The 20,253-nt window shown below is 37.4% G+C and overlaps 1 protein-coding gene across 2 annotated transcripts in view; it reads right to left on the reverse strand.

The window, feature by feature from the left end:
• The window catches only part of LOC143876156 (branched-chain amino acid aminotransferase 2, chloroplastic-like), a 61,261-nt gene that overhangs the window by 22,361 nt on the left and 18,647 nt on the right, over positions 1 to 20,253 (reverse strand). Inside the window, exons 1-5 of one of the 2 annotated variants that reach the window (XM_077377839.1) lie at positions 17,945 to 18,285; positions 12,389 to 12,474; positions 9,021 to 9,195; positions 695 to 871; positions 467 to 598 (exon numbers count right to left, since the gene is read on the reverse strand). In XM_077377839.1, coding sequence (XP_077233954.1) covers positions 467 to 598; positions 695 to 871; positions 9,021 to 9,195; positions 12,389 to 12,474; positions 17,945 to 18,070 — 696 coding nt within the window. In that variant the 5' untranslated portion in view covers positions 18,071 to 18,285. Of the gene's footprint in view, positions 1 to 466; positions 599 to 694; positions 872 to 9,020; positions 9,196 to 12,388; positions 12,475 to 17,944; positions 18,286 to 20,253 lie in introns of those variants that run through there. The other variant, XM_077377840.1, reaches the window with a different exon arrangement.

Raw genomic sequence — 20,253 nt, forward strand, 5'->3', positions numbered from 1 at the left:
ATGTCCTATCACAAGGGAGATATCACCCTTATACAGAAGAAAACAATAAGAAAGTTGAGAAAAAGTAAAATGCAAAAAAGAGTGGTCATAGAAAAGTTAAAAGAAATAAAATACAACTGTGCTTGACTTGTTTCTTAGCATAACTCTAAAAAAATATGCATGCATGCATTCACAAACCCAAACAAATTTTCTTTTGGTAGGTAAGCTGGGGGTTTGGCAGACCCCTACCAGTTCGTTAATAAACAAATGAGTCACACTTTGGGTTTGTGAATGCAAACCCAAAGAAGCTGATCTCAAACAAAATGCAGCCTATAAATAACCAGATGCATATAAGGAAAAACAAAAGGAAAAAAAATGAAAGAATTGTCAACCATTATAGTAAACCAAAGAGAAGATAACCATTGTCTGGAAGCATCCTACATTTGACATACAAACTCAATCCAGAAAATAGAGTTATTCAACCAACCTTGAAATAGTTTCCAACAGGAGAAACATAAATCAGAAATGTGTACTCAGGGGCTGGTGCAAGTCCAAGAACAGCTCCACTTCCCATGAGCAGTGGTCGGATATATAGAGAGCCTTTACCTGGAGGGGGGACCTACATTGCAGAACAGATGCAGATTATGGGGACAATAGTAGGAATTTACGTACTACCAATAAAATCTACAAGTAGAACATGAGAATCCCATGGTACCCAATGTTTATTTTTCAAAACAGTGAGCTTCACAGCATCCACAAACTGTTCAACAGTAGGAGCGGGCATGCACATCCGCTCTGCACCCATTCTCATCCGCAATGCATTTTCCTCTGGGCGAAATAGCAGAATAGAACCGTCTTCTTTCCGGTACGCCTTTAAACCTTCAAATAATCCCTAAAGGCAAAATAAAAATAATAAAATGAAGCAGTAACATAATCAATTACAAGAAATGCCATTCAAAATCAAAATAAAAATAAAATAAAAATTTACAAGAAACTCATAGGAGGATGAGGAACAACTTCATATGATGATAAGATAAAAATACTTGTAAAGATCTCAAGTAGCAGACACTGCACACAAACCATATATACTTCTAATTCTAAATCAAGGTAACTGAAAGAGAAACCCGGTTAGATGATTGGACTTGAAGATTTATAATTAGCTCATAAACGGTTATAGAACTTGAAAATAAAAAAGCACACTTTAGCCTTGAACTGAATAGATAATCAAAATTAATGTGGTCATGTGGTGCCAAAGGAGTATCTTGCACTGTTTTCCAATGATAGTTTCACTGAGAAATGGCTTAGAGATGGATAAGGATGACAACTAGGTGGCTAAACATCATACTTCTAATTGAACGAGTAGAGTGTGGTCTTAATGGTCATTTTAAAATGAAAACTATTCTATGGAGTGTGAAGTAATTGCGCAAACTTTGAACAATAAAGGGGCCTTTGCAGACTCATCCTCCTCCTTTAATTAGTTGACTTGAGGAATGCTCTACAAAAGAGAAAGACATCGTATAGGTGCCTCTGAACTACAATTGAAGGTTGTAGTCTTAGTGGGACGGACTCCCATATTTGATGCTCTGCACTAGCTTCAACTTTATATAGAGCTAGAGACTGGAAGAGGTGAAGAGGAAACGACTAGAGGTTTCTTTGCCATACCTTAGTCTCTCAAATACACCACTTTGGTTGGTGGTATCAACAGCTCGCTACAGAAGATTGTATAAGCAATTTATGGTTGGAGACAAAGCAAGAGGTGAGTCGGATAGGAATCTACCAGCATTCAGTTGTTCTAGTGATGAGTTGTTTAACTATGCTAATCACCCAAAGAGTGGGCACATTGAAGGCATTGGTAAGCAGAAAGAATTAAAAAAAAAGGAATAAAGGAGGGAAGGGTGTCATTGTGGTATACCCTATTCAAACTATCCCCTCTAGCAAGAGGTGGAAACTAAAGTTTGGTGAGATGGGTGTATCCAATAGTGACTATTCGTCTGAAGATCAAAGGTTTAAGTAACTTAGTTTAGGGGTTCAATTCTGGGATAGAAAGATGCTTTTTTTCCCCTTTTATCCTTTAGATTGGGAGGACATAGGCACAGACTTCAGTGGTGGAGAACAACAAAGTGGAGGAACTTGCGGATGTTTTTGTGATGTAAAGGGATAGTATTCAATTTATATCATGCTTCCTATTGGCATTGGTTACCCTCCTAAGGTCATGCTGCATTTGGTGGTGAAAAGGGTAGAGAGGAAGCTATGTAGAGTAGGAGGAAGAATGAAGTGGGAATTAGCATTGAGGAAAAACTTAAAACGCGATGAATATGAATCTCTTCTCTCCTTGTTAGCATCTTTGAACAAAGTTTGTCTTGCTGATTGTGTTGAATAGAGGATTTGGATGAAGGGACCCGAAAGAAAGCTTCTTGATCAATCCTTTTCCCCCCCTTCTTTTAGTAGATAATTAATTGAAAAACATAAAACACGATGAATATGAGTCTCTTCTCTCCTTGTTAGCATCTTTGAACAAAGTTTGTCTTGCTGATTGTGTTGAATAGAGGATTTGGATGACGGGACCCGAAAGAAAGTTTCTTGATCCAATCCTTTTTCTCCCTTCTTTTAGTAGATAATTAATTGCACAAGGTTTGCTATTGCTATGGTGTGGGACCCAAATTTCCTCTGGGTTTGCTTGGTTGCACGGCATAGATTGGGAGAGTAGTGGAATAAGTACTCAACAAGGAGGAGACAAGCATTAGATTTTCCTGGAACTTACCTCGGAGAATAGTGGTAAGTAGTGTTTGGTACTTTGGTTGTCCACCTAGTAGAGGAGTGGTAGGGGGTGTCATTACCAATATATATATATATATATATATAGAGAGAGAGAGAGAGAGAGCATCATTCCCAAGAAATCCAAGCAAAATTCCACCTTTTTGTGGTTTTGGGCTCGAATATTAAAGGGATGGGACAAGAGTGACACATCAGCAGATATGGAATGATTATGATTAACCAGGAGACATCCCTAGGAGTCTCCAGGGATTTCAATGCTGTATTGGCAACCAAACAATGATTTTTGCTGACGTGGCACCCGAATGCCAAGCAAAATAACAAGTCATCTTAGCTTTTGTGCAACCAAACACACCCTCTAGGATTAAAGTGCGGCATTTGGTGGTGAAAAGGGTAGAGAGGAAGCTATGTAGAGTAGGACGAAGAGTGAAGTGGGAATTAGCATTTAGGAAAAACTTAAAACGCGATGAATATGAGTCTCTTCTCTCCTTGTTAGCATCTTTGAACAAAGTTTGTCTTGCTGATTGTGTTGAATAGAGGATTTGGATGAAGGGACCCGAAAGAAAGTTTCTTGATCCAATCCTTTTTCTCCCTTCTTTTAGTAGATAATTAATTGCACATGGTTTGCTATTGCTATGGTGTGGGACCCAAATTCCCTATGGGTTTGCTTGGTTGCACGGCATAGATTTGGAGAGTAGTGGAATAAGTACTCAACAGGGAGGAGACATGCATTGGATTTTCCTGGAACTTACCTCGGAGAATAGTGGTAAGTACTGTTTGGTTGTCAACCTAGTAGAGGAGTGGTAGGGGGTGTCATTACCAATATATATATATATATATATATATATATATATATATATATATATATATATACATAGAGAGAGAGAGAGAGAGAAAAAAGCATCATTCCCAAGAAATCCAAGCAAAATTCCACCTTTTTTGTGGTTTTGGGCTCGGAAATTAAAGGGATGGGATAAGGGTGACACATCAGCAGATATGCAATGATTATGATTAACCAGGAGACATCCCTAAGAGTCTCCAGGGATTTCAATGCTACATTGGCAACCAAACAATGTGGTTTGCTGACGTGGTACCCAAAATCTTTGGGGGATGACCATACAAAATCTTTAGGAGTTTATAGGCTGAATGAACAAGAGGGTTATGATGACCATGATCCTTTGATTGGAAGAACCATTGTGGACATTAATATGTCTACCGCTTAATGGGATTCTTTTGAAAAAAGAGAGTTTTGGGGGTTGTTGGTGGGGAATTTCTAGGCAATCGGAAAATCCTTTTGTCAGTCTCAGCTGAAGAATTGTAGTAAAGTGAGTGCTTCTTCCCATTAGTACCCTAAGCTGAATTTTGACAGAAGTTCATTTTGGACTCTAGGCCCCTTCCGGACTTGTGGTGCGGTCCATAATTCAGGAGAGATTCTTAAAGCTTTTAACAGTCCAATTGGACATGATTCTTATGAATTGAAAGCCTTGGCTCATCTCAACAACCTTCCCTTATTCAAAGATAGTTTTTTTTTTTTTTTTAAATCCATTGTGGATTAAGAGGACTTGGGAAATGCTACTAAATGGGCTTCTGAAATGGGTTTCGGGTAGCTGTGGTTGGCTAACATTCCTATGAACAGCTTTTGGGCCCGTTTGCAAGCAAATTCCCTAGATTGCTAATGAGATGGCCACTTCGCCTGCCCATGAGAAGTCCAGAGGACAGCTTGTTGTGGAGAATTTAGAGTTTGAGACAATGCATAGTTTGTGACTTCTATGCTTTTCATCTCTATTTTAGAGCTTCCTCTTTTTTTGTATGTTTATTTATTTTATTTTATTTTTACTTTTTACAGCAGTTCTTATTAGGGCCAGCTTGTCACCATCAAACCTAATTTCATTGCTATTATAAAATATAATACTAGGATAAGTTATTCATCTATCGGAATAAGAACTTTAGGATAACCATTACTATAAGCCATAACAAAGCAACATACACAACATGCAAGTAGTTAGACATATTAATGATAGCATCTGATAATTGGGCAGCATCAAAAGCTTCAATTCCAAATATCAGGATTGGAATTACATCATGACAAACTAGAGCCTGAAGGCAACTTTGAACAATCATCTAGTGGATATTCATAGCTTGTCAAAATTCAGGTGTCAAGATAAATCACTGAAATTATTAATCCCAGATTCATAAATTATGACTCATTAAACTGATTCATGATAACAGGAATTAATTTGGGAATCTTGCAATAATTCATTGATATTTATTTTTTTGTTGAAAATGATAGCCAATTTTATTGAAAAAGAAGACCGAAGTGGTCAAGATAGGAAGCAGATAACAAGGAAAATAAAAAGAAGAAAAAGAAAAAAAAAAAAAAAAAGGGGGAAGAGAATCGAAAAGTGCAAGCTCATTCAAGGAAACTCCCTCCCTAGCAAGACGGTAGCCACATGGTTAGCAGAGCGTCGAACGTGGTGAAATGACCAAGAGGATCTATCCGTCCAATCATACATCTCGTCGAATAGGTGGTCAAACCGCCATGGTGGTTTTTGAGATTTCTTGAGCCACCTTATGACGTTCAAAGAGTCACCTTCAACAAGAAAGTTCTTGAGCCACCCCAGTCTCTAGCTAACAACTTCAAACCTTGATGTGCGGCTTTCACTTCGGCCCGTGGCATCAGCAAGCCCAATAGGGCCTGCAAAAGACCACAACACCTCTCTTCCACTATTCCTTAGAACCCCTCCTAAGGAGTTAGCTAATAATTCATTGATATTAAAAATTGATTTACATATCCATCGACTAATCAGTGTCGATACATTGAAGTCAGTAGCAAAACTAATTAGAGTGGGATAGAGGGCGAGGGGAAGAGGAGAGAATCTGCAGGGATATGGTGTGAATCTGATGAGGCGGATGACGAATTAGCCACGTACTCCCCTCAATTGCTTGTCAGTAGAAAAAACATGTGTCTTTCTATCCCACTTCTTTTTGTATTTCCCAAAGCAAGATGGTGAGAAGATTCTCTTCTTCATGGCTAAATGCAATTAAACACAGCCTTGCAAAGACAGTGCTTTCATTATGATTTGTCCAAAACTCTTTATATCCTTCAAAAGAAAATTCACAAAACCCTTAGGGCTCGTTTAGCTACCATGAATTTTTTTCATGATAAACTAGTGTCTCCAAGCGGTGTGAGAGGGGGTAGGGCGGGTGAAGTGGCTAAAAATCACGAAACAAAAAACTCTACTCAAAATATGATCGACTTTTTCCTTATTTTTGGCCCCTTCTCACCCTATCTCAATCGTGCCCCCTCAAATCTCTCTCCTTCTAAAATCAGGAAACAAAAAACTCTACTCAAAATGGGATCAAATTTTCCCAAATTTTTGGCCACTTCTCACCCTATCTCAAAATCGTGCCCCCTCAAATCTCTCTCATTCTCCCACCTGCCCCACCCTCTCTCACCAATTGGAGACACTAATTTATCATTAAAAAAAAATCATGGCTGCCAGACAAGGCCTTAATGTAAAAGAGCAGTTTCAAAAGCAAGAAGCCTGATGAACAATCCATTACTATCTCAACATAGGGGCACACCTTAATTTCAATGACTGTGTGTATTTGCATGTGTGTATGTCTTCAAACACACCTAAATCCATGGTTACCAGATTGTGAAACCAATTCACGAAGCAAAACATGAAACGGATGCGGGAAACACAGGGAAAATAGATGGGAAGAGAGAATCGGGGGAGTGATAGAAATCGTATGAGAATTGCATTGAGAAACATCATAGGAAACACGTTAGAAATGTTTCAGAAACGATAGAGAAACGTCGTTGGAAACACATATGAAACACAAGGAAATAGTGATATGTGAGAAATGCACCTAACATGGTTTATTTCTATTTTAGTTTTTTTTTTTTTAACTTATTACACTAATTTTTATTTTTATTTGTATTTTTTCATCTTATTACCCTAATTTTTATTTTTATTTGTATTTTCAAAAGTTTTTGTGTATTTTTTTGGGTTTGTAGATTTAGAATTTCTTTATTTCAATTTTGAGGTTTTTGAAAAATGAGTAATCTACTATGCAGTATTTGCAAAAAGAGTAACATGGTTTGCTAATTTGCAAAAAGAGTAATGACTTTTGTCCCTTATTTGCAAATGGGGTAAACTAGACAGAAAGCAAACGAGACACGATTCTAAGTTAAAGAAAAGACAGAAATGACCTTTACTCCTAAACGAAAAAACACATAGGGAGGAGATTGCAATAATCAATTATGTAATAATAGGTGATTGCAATAATCACATGCCACAACAGTAATCACATGCTTGATAATCCCAAATGAACAGGGCCTTGGCATATTTAGAAACCTGAATTTTTATATGGTGTAAGCCCGTGTAGTTCAATATTTTCAAAAAGTAATGTTACTAATGTATGGCCCACACGTTAGGATGATTCAAACCATCCATTTGATGGACTACAACGTAAGTAGGTTGTGCCCAAAAAATCATTTCTGAGGGATGATCCTAGCCTTCTATTCAATATTTTCAAAAAGTAATGTACGGCCCACACCATAGGATGATCCAAAGCGTCCATTTGATGGGCCACAACGTAAATACGTTGTGCCCTAAAAATCATTTCCATAGGATGATCCTAGCCTTCTATTCAATATTTTCAAAAGGTTATGTACGGCCCACACTATATGATGATCCAAACGGTCCATTTGATGGGCCACAACGTATTTACATCGTGGGACATCAAATGGACAGCTTGGATCATCCTATGGTATGTCGTACAATACTTTGTTGAAAAATACTGAACTATGCAAACTTGCACCATATAAAAACTAAAAATCAAGGGGTTGTAGGAATATCATAATGCAACCCCTAATATTCTTTGAATAAAGGGTAATTTTGTCATTTTCAAATTTAAAATCATCTTACGTTTGAGTTCCGTCAATAGACCGTTAAGTTTACCCGATTTGCAAAAAAGTGCCAAATGTCATTACTCATTTTGCAAATTAGCAAACCATGTTACTCTTTTAGCAAATACTGCATAGTAGGTTACTCTTCTTGCAAAAACCCCTTCAATTTTTATGAACTTTTACGAAAAAATACATCCATTTATAATTTTTTCATAATTTTTTATTTAAATTAGAGGCAGGCATATATGATTTATGTATGCCCTACATTTATTTTATTTTTAGCAGAATGTTTTGCTTTTTTTAAAGAGATAAGTATGATCTATAAATAGGGGCAAAAAGGCCCAGAGAAAGATACAGAAGAATAAACAATACAATACAGAAAACAAAAAAAGAAAGAAGATCAAGGAGGAAATCTTTTAACATGATACGCCTGAGGATGAGGGCCACCAATAATATCATGGATTTCATTGAACCACGGTGCAAATCTCCATTGGAATGAGTGAGTTCAACTGATCCAACTTATCACATTCTTCGAATTTCCTTCAATTTCAACCTTCTCCAATGCATCAATGGATAACAACTTAATGCCATAGAGAACTACATCAGCATAATGTTTTACTTATTTCTATATATACTATTGTTTTTTATTTTAATACACATTCGATAATTTTTTGGTATGATTTCTTAAAAAACGTTTCACACGTCGTTACTCATACGTTTTTCATTCGTTTCTCATAAGTTTCTCACGTATTTCACATAAGTTTCCCATATGTTTCACACATGTTTCCCATGCATTTCGGAAACGTTTCCCCAATTTTTTGTCATGTTTCGGAAACTTTTCTGAAATGTGTTTCCCACTCCATTACGACGTTTCCGACAACTATGCCTTAATCTCAATGGATGTGTTTGTATTCGGGTGTGCGCGCGTGTGTGCACTTGTGTGAATCAAATAGATATTCTTGACAGAAAATTTCCTTATGTTTAGATATTTCTAATAACCCAACAACCAACATTAATGGACATAACTCAGCCCCAGCAAGAAATTGAAATATATCTATAAAGCTTCACAATGTATGAGGTTAAATCAAAATACTAAGGTTTCACGGCATAATATTGGTCTTACAAAGAAGAACATAACCATAGAATAATAATCACTTGGCGCTGGACATAAAAGAATGACAATAAATTTAGGATTAAGTATTGCAATTCAGGAACCCTCATTAGATAAATGCTTCACTTCTAGATACAACAGAAATGAAATGATTAAAGGATAATTTCAGGAATAGATACGAAGGCACGAGTTGGGAACAGATAAAAATTAGAACACACCAGAAGAAAAAAAACCATCTCTGACCTGCCCATAATTTAACACTCCAGATGATGGGCTTAACTCAATGTTCCCATAACGCCGTAGTTCACCATTAGAAAATTTTCCATCTTTAGAACATTTCATCATATACATATGATCAGTTGGTATCAGCCCAAATTCAAGGTTATCCCAATCTATATCAGCCAGTTGAAAAGCTTCCCTGTTGTATCCCACCAATATATGTCAATATTTGATGAAGATCAGAAAACACGATTTAAAACACCACACAATTGAAAACTAATGGAAGTACTTTTTTCCCAAATAACCATTGAAAATATGCCATTTGTTTCTTGCACCCATTGGTTACAAGTGTGTCTATTGCTGTCATCACCATTTTAGAAGAAAAAGGTAAAATCAAGCTACCACTAAAATAATTGAGAAGGAAAAAAAGAGGCATCAATCGTTTTCATCAATTCCATCTAAGAATAGCCCCACTACTTTGTGCAGAAGAGACAATTGGACTAACATTGCTGTAATTTTTTTCTAATTTTCCATAGACTGTTGCAGACAGTGTTAACACAAGATATTCTGGGGAGAAGAAACCAATTATCAGAAGCAAAAACCCCTAGAACCATAAGGAAAACAAAAGAAATTTACTATAGGAAGCAGGTGAAAGGGGGAAATGATTTTTTGAAACCAAAAAGGATATGTACTGCTGATGTCAGCATGACAGACAACTGCTGACTTCAAAAGAGGGGACCCACATGGTCAGATGGACATGAAACTTTCTACTCCCTACCATTTCTTAATGTTTAAGATTTATGGTGATTTTCCAAAGTTTTCTGGGGTTGCTAAGTAGCCGCTATTAGGAGTGTGTAACAGTCTGCGTACTCAGAACTTTGGGAATTTGAGCATAGAAAAATTTCCACAGTAAATTCTTAGGTATTTTAGTCAGTAATGGACTGTCAAACATGAAGAAACTGTAATGGAAGCTCATGAAAATGTTTAACAGATCTAGATGGTTTAGAACTTGATTTTCTAGCAAACGGTCCACAACTCCTTGATCATAACTCTGAAATTCTTAAGTAGTTTGCTGGTTTTGAAAGATTAATTCCTAGGAGGTACAAGTCTAGTTGATAACCCACGGATAGTTTGTCTGTGAATAAAGGCGATTAAAACCAAGGTTTGAAATTTCCGTTTCGGCCCAAAACAAAATTTCGGTGTAAATCTTAAAATTTTGGGGAATTTTTAAAATTTCGGTATGTATTTCGGTTTCGGTCATGGCCGAAATCCGAAATTTCAGCCCAAAATTTGAAACCATGATTAAAACCAAGGGTGACAAATTCACAAGGTCAATTTTTTACACTGTAAAAGTTTCAGCACTTTAGTTTGTGTATTCCTGCTGTTTATTTCATCTTCAGCTTGTGCATCTATATGATTCTGTTTGTGTGCCGGTGTCAAAGATGCCAAGACCTAATGAGGGTTCTTGTGAATTAAAGTTGCTGCATCTCCGAGACATTCCATAGCTCTGAAATTCAAACCACAGAAATTTCTGGCTGTTTCTATGGAGACAGCTAGGCCGTGATCTGATGCAAATAATGACTGAGAATTCTATTCGTGCACTGAGATTTAGTGTACTGAATTTTTTTCATAATCTCCCTGAATTGCGGGGTTGTTTTCTTCAGATTTTTCAGTCTATGGGTGAAGTTCTTCAATCCTGAATTTCTCATAGTGAATTTTCGGGAACTGATCAATCTGCTGGTTTATGGACAGAATACTATTACTAAGAAATTTCAATAACAAGATTTCCAGTGAGGCTCTGATATTCCCTTGAATTTATTAGCAGGTTTGTGACTGTAAATTCATTTACAGCCCATGCTTACATCAAGTTAGTGTTTTTTTTTTCTTGAATGATGCTGAAATATTATTAAAGAAGGGGCAAAATCCCCATGACCAAGATGCTCAACGCAAAAGCAGTACAAAGAAAACAAGAAAAAAAGAAGAAAATACCGCATAAGAGAATACAGTTGAGAAAAAACCACAAAAAAAATATGATCTGGGAGCCGACAAATCCTCAAGGAACAAGATGATCAAGCAATAATAACATCAACTCTCGAGCGAGTAGATCCACATTGAGTTGGCTGACTTCCAAACATGCTGAAACTCAATGGAGTGTCCCTCCAATGTATCCAAAATCTCCTATATAGCATCTGCAAATCTCCACGGGCAACTGCCGCCATCACTGAATCACCTGATCACAAAGGGAGTCTCCCTGGATGATAGTAAGAATGTGTTCTTCATATACAATCGGTGCAACGCCCAATTCTTGGTCACAACAACCATGATGACCAACATTACAGTTTCATTTTTGCTACTAGGTAGATGTCTAAATAATCCACCCCATTGGGTAAACCCTTCCAGAACCGTGTGATCACGGTGATTTTAGATAGATCTGGCTATGTTAAATTTCAAATATATGCAATCATTTGTGAGAAACAGTGCACAAGCAATTTGAAAGGTTTGCATGTATCATTCCTAATAAGGGTTTTCATTTCTTCTAAGATGGCCTTCTTCCACTCAAATGCTATGATTTGTGGACACGGACACGAGTGTCGCGTGTCAACACGGACACGGAGTGTCGGACACGGCAAACTCCAAAAAGCTAGAAACGGGGACACGGCTAAAATAGAAAGTATGTATAATCAGGATTTGTGGACACGGATTTGTGTGCCGAGTTTCGACAAGCATATGAGGTTTATGAAGTGGCAACCCCTAAAATCTAGAAATAGTGTCACACTCATGCACATACATACATATAGAGTTATTGATACTTCTAGCAGTACATTTAAAAGTGTCTAAAGGAGTGTCGACTCGTGTGGACACGGGTGTCTTGTCGGACAAGACATGACACGTGTGTCGACAATAAATTTGAAGTGTCGGCCAAATCATAGCTCAAATGACACCATGCTTCATTCAGTCAGCATCGATACTTCAGAGATGATATAACTAAAACAAATGTCTGATAAAGAGATAGATCTTGATAGGAAACAAAACCGTTAATCAAATGATAAAAGTGAGTACAAAAAGAATTCCCAACAAAAGAAAATTTAAAGTAATGTTAATGGAATGCATACAAAATGGTTAGCTAAATGGACTAAATTATAGCTGGTCCCAGCTTTTATGTCAAAGCACTTGTCCAATAAGAATTCCCAATTGACACGATCTTTAAAGTGAAGTACCATCGGTATACAATATTGAGCCTTCCCATGTTTGAAGACAATCCATTGACATTAATAATGTAATCCATGCTGAAAATAAATCAGTAGAATAAAGCCAAATAGAAGCCAGAAAATGTGCATCTTTAAGTTCAATTTCAAAGAGATGGGACAGATTTGGTTTGTTAATATACACACCTAGAAGTGTTTGGCCCCAGTGCTTCACATCTTGTGCTCGAAGCTACTTGACATTGGGAAGAAAGAGACGGGAACGGATTTTGAATCTGCAAAGAATGCAAATGGATATAATAAGTTTGAGTTTGATCAAGTAGTGTCCATATGGCTACGAATTCATTATACCTCTAAAGCTAAGTGTTCATGAATTAAATATAATATAACAACTAACTTAAGGAAACTGACATGAGAATGAGATTATTTTGTCCATAAAAGGGCTCCATGAAAATAAATAATAATGGGACTCTTATGCATCCAAAAACCTGTAAAACCCAGATGATAGATACAATACTGCTACAGACAAAAACATGGGAATATAAATTATCCTCGGCTTTTTCGAAAATGTAGGGCATGGGTACAGATTAGGTACACCATACCATGTCCGTGTGGACCGTGTGTAAGGCAAAAGACATCTATAAATAAAATAAATAAAGCTTGAATAGATTTAACTAGAAGATGGAGTCAATAATAAATTTAAAATAGCATGATAGTGAATTACAAGAGGGTGAAGATGTTGGAAATATGATAGTTGTGGGGGGAGTAGGGAATTATGGAAGACGAAAGAGGAAGTAGAAGAAAAGACGGAGACAGAGAATACATAAGGAGAAGAGAAGAAAGCATGATTAGGTTGTTCTCCTTCTTTTCTTTTCTTTTCTTTTTAAATGTTTGAAACCGAACATCCTCCTTCGCAAGCCTTAGCATGATGATCCTCAGATATAGAGCATCCTTGTCTTCCTTCACATAGAAACCCCGATTTGAATAGCTCTGGTTCCTCTCAGTGCAGCAACAATGGGTTATTCATCATATAATCCATCAGATTTAGCACATGCCTCAAGCTCACCAATTTATCCTTGTCTCGATTTCTCCCCCATTCCTCTCTAAAAATGTCATTTGTTTTTTTTTTCTCATTTCCAAGTCGTTTTGATCTATTATATTCATTGGTCCATGTGGTGATATGTAGTTAAAAAAGAGTGGCATATGTATGAAATATTATATTTATTTTAACCAACAAAAAGCATGATAATTAGTTAAAAAAAGAGTGGCACATGTCTGAAATATTATAGTTATTTTAACCAAAAAAAAGCATGATATTTAGTTAAAAAAAGAGTGGCACATGTCTGAAATATTATAGTTATTTTAAACAACAAAAGTATCAACTAAGTATCATAGTACGAGTATTGATATCATATTGTGTTAGACACGATACATTGGTCCTACACAAGTATCAGAGTATCATAAACTGACACCTCCTTTTATGATAATTTTTTATAATAATGAATTATTCTTTCAAAATTATAAAAATGGCATCACCTTTATCACTTGCTCGCATGCAAATTGAGATGGGGACCAATGAGGAAGCATGGAAGAATAGAAGACGAGCGAGCGAGAGAGAGAGAGAGAGAGAGAGAGAGAGAGAGAGAGAGAGAGATAGAGAGATGACATATTTGTTTTTGTTTTTTTAATTTAGAGTATGTGAGTCTTATAGATGCTATTTTAAATTTATTATTAGTTCTGTCTTCGAAGATAAATTTAGTTAAGTTTTATGATATTGTATTTAAACATGTGGTGTGTCTTATGGTCTGGGACACCCGTATCTATATCTGTCCTAGATTCAGAAAATGCAAAATTGTATCTCTGTCCATGTGTTTGGGTCCTTATCTGTAAGACTGTCTGTAACCATATCTGGGAATCATAGGAGCTAGTATAAGCTCCCTAGCATTTATTGCTTATCACCAAGATAACTCATGATGAATCGTAAGAGAGACGTACAAAAAAGGTCGGGATTTTTTATTTAGAAAATTAAATAATTTATTTATTTTTTTTAATATGAAATTAATGAATGGAGTGGCTTTTTCCCTACATTTTGTTTTATTTGACACATATATATTTTGCTGAGTGGACTTTATTGTTCCAGGCATGCATGACAATGCATGCCATTAGGTGTTTGATGACTTTGATCTTGTTAAATCATTATCGAGTTTTGATTTGCTTATGTGATGGTTTCTAAGTGTGTAATTGTTCTTATTCTAGCATTTCATGAAGTCATCTTAAATTCCTATCATTTGTATGCATTTTCAAAAACTTGCATGATTTTAAAGGATTCACGCCAAAATATGACCGAAACCGACATGTTTTCATTTCTGTGGCAATCGACATGCATACGAAAACTGACATTTAAAACCTTGACCACATGTTTAGTGAATAAAAAGCTCTTGAGGTAGGCCTTCTCATCCTATTTTGTGGGGCCTACTGAGATGGAGGCAACTGTTAATGCCATAAGTTGGGTGATGTGAGGGACAATGGTTCCTTGGAGGCTAGTAGATATCATCAAAGAGATTATTGATATTTATGATGGACGGGGTTTCTTCATGTTCATGAAGAGGCCAATATGGATGCAAATTCGTTAGAGAAAGAGGAGGTGTGACTCAAAACTAGCATTCAGATCAATAAGATCAACTCTTCATCTGTTTGTAGTGTTGTAGGTCGTACATCGTGTTGCATGGATTCTTTGCCCCCCACCCCCAAAAAGAAATGCCAAATCCGTTTTGACACGCGTTTCAGACATGGAATCGCGTGGGACACATCTGGATTCTCGTCGTAGTCATGTCCCTTCCCCCTTCTTCTTCGGCTCTCTTAATAACAATGCCAACACCTCAAGCCTCCACCCTTAAATTTTTTATATAAATGTATGTATGTATGTATGTGTGTGTGTGTATATTAAAATTTTATTTATTTCATTTTATTGAAGAAACACTACCGAACCCGTGAATCCTACTTTTTGGGAGTTTGCCGAATCCGACACCTCTGATCCATATCAGATCTTGACACGAGAATCCGAATCCATGCAACACAATTCATATTTTTCTCAACTAATGTTTCCATCTCCAAAATCTTATTACCTATTCTTAAAGTCTTTTTTTACTACCAAAAAACGAGGGAATTGAAGCAAAAGGAATCCACCTTGTCTACTAATTAATTGTATTTCCATGCAACACAATCCCTATCGGTCATGGAAGGTTTGTCGCTAGAAAGAGGAGTAAATGAATTGTGTTTATTCTTACTACACGAGCAAAGATCCCATTATAGTCAATTCCATCTATCTGGGTATATCTCTTTGCCACCAACCTCGCCTTGAGGTTGGTCCCCATTTTCCTTTATGATAGCTAGGTCCCCATTTTCCAAGTATTATTACTTTCCAGGGCTCTCATCCCTTCTATCATAGCTAATTTTCACTTAGGATGAGTAGTAGCCTCTGCAACACTATTTGGGACTGACACATAAGAAATGGAAGATACAAATGCTTGGTAATTAGACTCCTGTAGAGCCTTGGTGCTGTGGAACACCATATCGATGATCTCGAGTGGCAGGTCTTCATTGGGTAATCGCAGGAAGGGTCACACGATGACACGAGTACGAGACAACATTTGATATTGGGTGAGAGATTCAACTTCGGCTTTCCTTCCTTAAAGCAATAGGGATTTCCAAATCAACAATGAAATCAGCGGGAAAGAAATAAAAATAGTAGAAACAAGAGAGATACCTTGGATTATAGTGAGACGAGAAGCAAAATGACTGGATTACTTTCTAGCACAATCCACTCCGCAAAGAAAAATAGCATATGGCATTAGTGATTAGATGATCTGGTGCCTGTCCACTACAATTTGAAGTTTTGAGAATTGTATAATGCCTTTAATTAATGTTCTCACTTCTCAAGACCCACACTTTAAAGTTGAACTGGTTAAAATTCATGATATTTTATACTAAGGATTTCCAGAGGAAGACATCAACCACCAGCGACCTGGTCAGCCTAGACAACCTTGGTGTCTTGATGGATAGGATAATAGAAGATGGTCCTATTGCTTTCATCACTGAGGATTTAGGTTGAGAAGACATCAGTATTGATGATAATGTTTGTGGAGTTGGTGGTGGTGATGACGAGGTGTACTATTTAATTGAGTACAATGATCTGATTTCTGAATGCTCGTAGGAGATGAGAAATTTGAACAATTTCAAACTTGATTGGATGTTTGTAATATTTATATTTAGTCATTTGGTATGATTAATGATTGGTTATTTGGTTTTATTGACTTTTCACTAAATTTGATATTAATTAGACCCATTAAGAACTAATTTCACAGCTGTAATAGATATACTCAACTCTCTCAACTCAAAGCCTTTGTCCCAAACTAGTTCGGGTCGGCCTGTAATAGATATACTAAGTAGTAAAATATGTCTTTTTGTTATATTTACTTGATATAATGGTTTTTATATTTTTAAAACATTTTTACTTTTTGGTGTGTTGTTTTACTACTATTAAACAACAAAATGAGGAAATAAAACTTAGCCTAACGAAAAATGCCACAAACCAATGAGTGGCTCTCTATGATGCCTCAATTGAAAAGGCAAACCATGAAGGGCAGTCCAAGAGAAAACCATAGCTATAGCCGCCATCTCCAATCTCCAAGCTAAAAGAGGGCTCAATCCCCTTCCAAGAAGAATATTCTCTCCGTAACTATAAATTTTGCACGTTATTGTGGCGTTTATGAGGTAGTTAGAGTGTAGCTGTTATCCGGTTATGGTTATGAGGTTTAGGTTTGTGGTGGTTAGTTATTGGTGATAGTGTCTAGTAAGTGGGTAGATGGGCTTGTGATGTGCCACTACCTTTTGCTTGTATTTAAGAAGTATATTCTAATGAAAACATAGAGAATTTGCAACTAAAACAGAAACTTATGTTTTAGGAGAGTCATGGTTCCTCTCGAATTGAACCGTTAGGCAGTCTGGTTGCCTCGAATCAACCCTTCCCTTCTCTTTTCTATTTTTCCCCTTTTTATTTGTGTCACGGCCAATTAGGCACACAACAAACTATGATACAAGAAAAAAATTCTCTAAAATTATAACCCACCAATATTCCTAAGAAAGAGGACCCTACAATCAATCATCCCAATATTCTAAAAACAATATTTGAAAAAAATAAAAAGGGGTCCAAGATAACATCGAGAAGATGCATGTCACTAAGGCCCTGTTCGTTGAAGATTATGAAAACAGATTGTGAGTCCAAAACCAATTATTGGACTCAAAATTAGTCCAATAATTGGTTTTGGACTCACAATCAGTTGGCATTATCTCAAACAAAAAGGGCCTAAACCAGAACTACAAAATCGATTGCCCTCATCAAGGAGAAAACCCATGTAAAAGATAGGGAAATTCTCTAAAAAAAATAAAATAATTGAAGGGCAAAATTCTCTAAAATTATCAGTTTCCTAAGCCCTAAAATTCTCTAAAATTGGTGGGTTATAAAATTCTCAAATAAAAACATAACCCACCAATTTTCCTAAGAATGAGAAAACCCTACAATCATTCATCCCAAAAATCTTAAAACTATATTTGAAAACAGCAAAAGGGGTCCAAGATAACATCGAGAAGATGCAAATCACTAAACCAGAACTACAAAATCGAAAAAAAAAAAAAAAAAAACCCATATAAACAGATAAGGAAATTGACAAAAGGAGAATATAATACCTTGAGGAATGAAGGTGGAACATGTCTTTTTTCTGAAGAAGGAGAAGAGCGTATTAGAGGAATCCGTACAGGGTGGGATAAGAAACTGTTGGTACGAAGTCTAGGGAAGACGAGGCTACTCTCCATCACCACTCTCTCGCTCTCTCTCTCTCTTCCGTATATTGAAGAAAGAGAGATGGAGAGTAAGGGAGCAGAGGAAGCTTTCTTTCTTTCTTTAGGGTTCAATTTCTAATGTGGCGGCTATATATAGAATGTAAAGGTAAGAAACCTCGTGAGAAAAAAATTATAGAAACTTGAAGAATTCAAAGGGCTTGTTTTGGGAAAGAGATGGATTTAGCAGGACCTTTTTTTATCGAATATGTACTGTATCTCTACCTTTAGATTATTATTATTAAAACCGATTGTGTAGTCACCAACCGATTATTGCACTAAATTTGAGTCCAATAATCAGTTGGTTCACCACAAGGCAGGGTTTCACTCAACCCGTACAGGTCTGGGTGGTACGGGCCGGGTTACAAATGACACGGTGCGACTCAGAGAACATAAGACGTCGTTGTCAGGCCAAAAAGATTGCCGACTGGATGCTCTAACCCCACCATGCAAGAATCAATGCAAGCGTGGAAACAATGCAAGAATCAGGAATCTCATCTTTAGCTTCTAAGCCTTACTCTAAAAAGCAAGTAGCTAGCGCAACCTAACAAGTCACCTTAGCGTCGGAAACAATGCAAGAATCAGGAATCTCATCTTTAGCTTCTAAGCCTTACTCTAACAAGCAAGTAGCTAGCGCAATCTAACAAGTCAGCTTCGCTTCTCTTCTCGAACTGTAAGCTAATGAATCTTACGGGTCACTATTTGGTGAACCCGGACCCTACCCGCATGTGCCGGGTGTACCCGGGGGTCACCTTTTTTTTGTTGTTGTTTTTATTTTCACACTATAATATGATGATCCAAACCGTCCATGTGATGGACCATCCTATGGATCATATTTACTATAATATGTATCATATTGGAGGTCTAGGATCATCCTATGGAAATGATTTTTTGGGCACAACCTATTTACGTTATGTGCCATCACATGCACGTTTTAGATCATCCTATGATGTGGTCCGTACAGTACTTTCTGAAATATGGGACTATAAGGCCTTTCACCACATAAAATCTAGATCATTTGGATTTTTACAGGTAGACTTGGCAAACGGTGGGCCGGGTTGGGTGAAATATGGGACTATAAGGCCTTTCACCACATAAAATCTCGATCATTTGGGTTTTTACGGGTAGACTTGGCAAACGGTGGGCCGGGCCGGGTTTCACCCAACCCCGTACAAGTCCGGGTTATACGGGCCGGGTAAAATATGACCCGGAATTTTACGGGTCACTCATTGGTGGACCCGGACCCCACCCACACGGGCATGGTGTACCCACGGGTCACCTGTTTTATTATAAAGAATTTTTGTTTTGTTTTTAAAAACCTCTCTCCCATGTGCCCTATGCTTAGACACGCGTCAGACATGTGACGGAAAAGGAGGCGAAGATATCACTTCCCTCGAAAAGATCCCTGAAATTTTTTCGACAAAAAGTAAAGAGGAAAATTCCCAGTGATAAAATTGTCCTCGAACCACCATCAAACAATTTAATCAATTATCAACTAAGAGAAGGGTAGTTTGGATACTAGGGGGACCATTAATGCCATGACTACCACACCCAAAAGAAAGGGTTTATAGTACATAAAAGCATATAACAGGTTGGGTCCACCCGGCCCGGCCTACTTTTGACGGGCCGGGTGGACCCATGGGTCACTTTCAAATGGGTCGTCTCAAACATGTCTCTTAATATTACCACTAGTATGAAACCCGTGCGATGTGTTAGACCGAAAATCGGTAACAGGTACGGCAGTGACGTAAGAGCTGAGCTGGATGACCAGAGGAACCGAAGTGAAGGAGTCGAGTTCAGCGAGTTTGAAATGAAGGAACTGTGTTCTGCACAGAAGCAAACGAGGTCAGAAGACCAACCCGGGTGTTACTCCGGACAGGCCCTTGACACTCAAGTCAGTATATGAGCAGGAGTGCAGAGCTAGTTTAAGAGTTTTTGGAGGAGAGGAAGTTTTTCATTACCCTTGGTTTGAGCTTTGAACTCCCTTTTATAGAGGGAAACTTGATGACGTAGGATGACCTATGCCAGGACAGGTGTGGGCTTGTGGTAGGCTTGAGTTCACCTACTCCAGGACAGGTGGTGGCCTGCTATAGGCTGGAGTTCACCTACTCCAGGACAGGTGTCGGCCTGTGATAGGCTTGAGTTCGCCTACTCCAGGA

The sequence above is a fragment of the Tasmannia lanceolata genome, unplaced genomic scaffold, assembly GCF_043159265.1.
Source record: "Tasmannia lanceolata isolate RefF3 unplaced genomic scaffold, GAP_Taslan_0.1 ptg000004l, whole genome shotgun sequence".
Taxonomy (NCBI): Eukaryota; Viridiplantae; Streptophyta; class Magnoliopsida; order Canellales; family Winteraceae; genus Tasmannia; species Tasmannia lanceolata.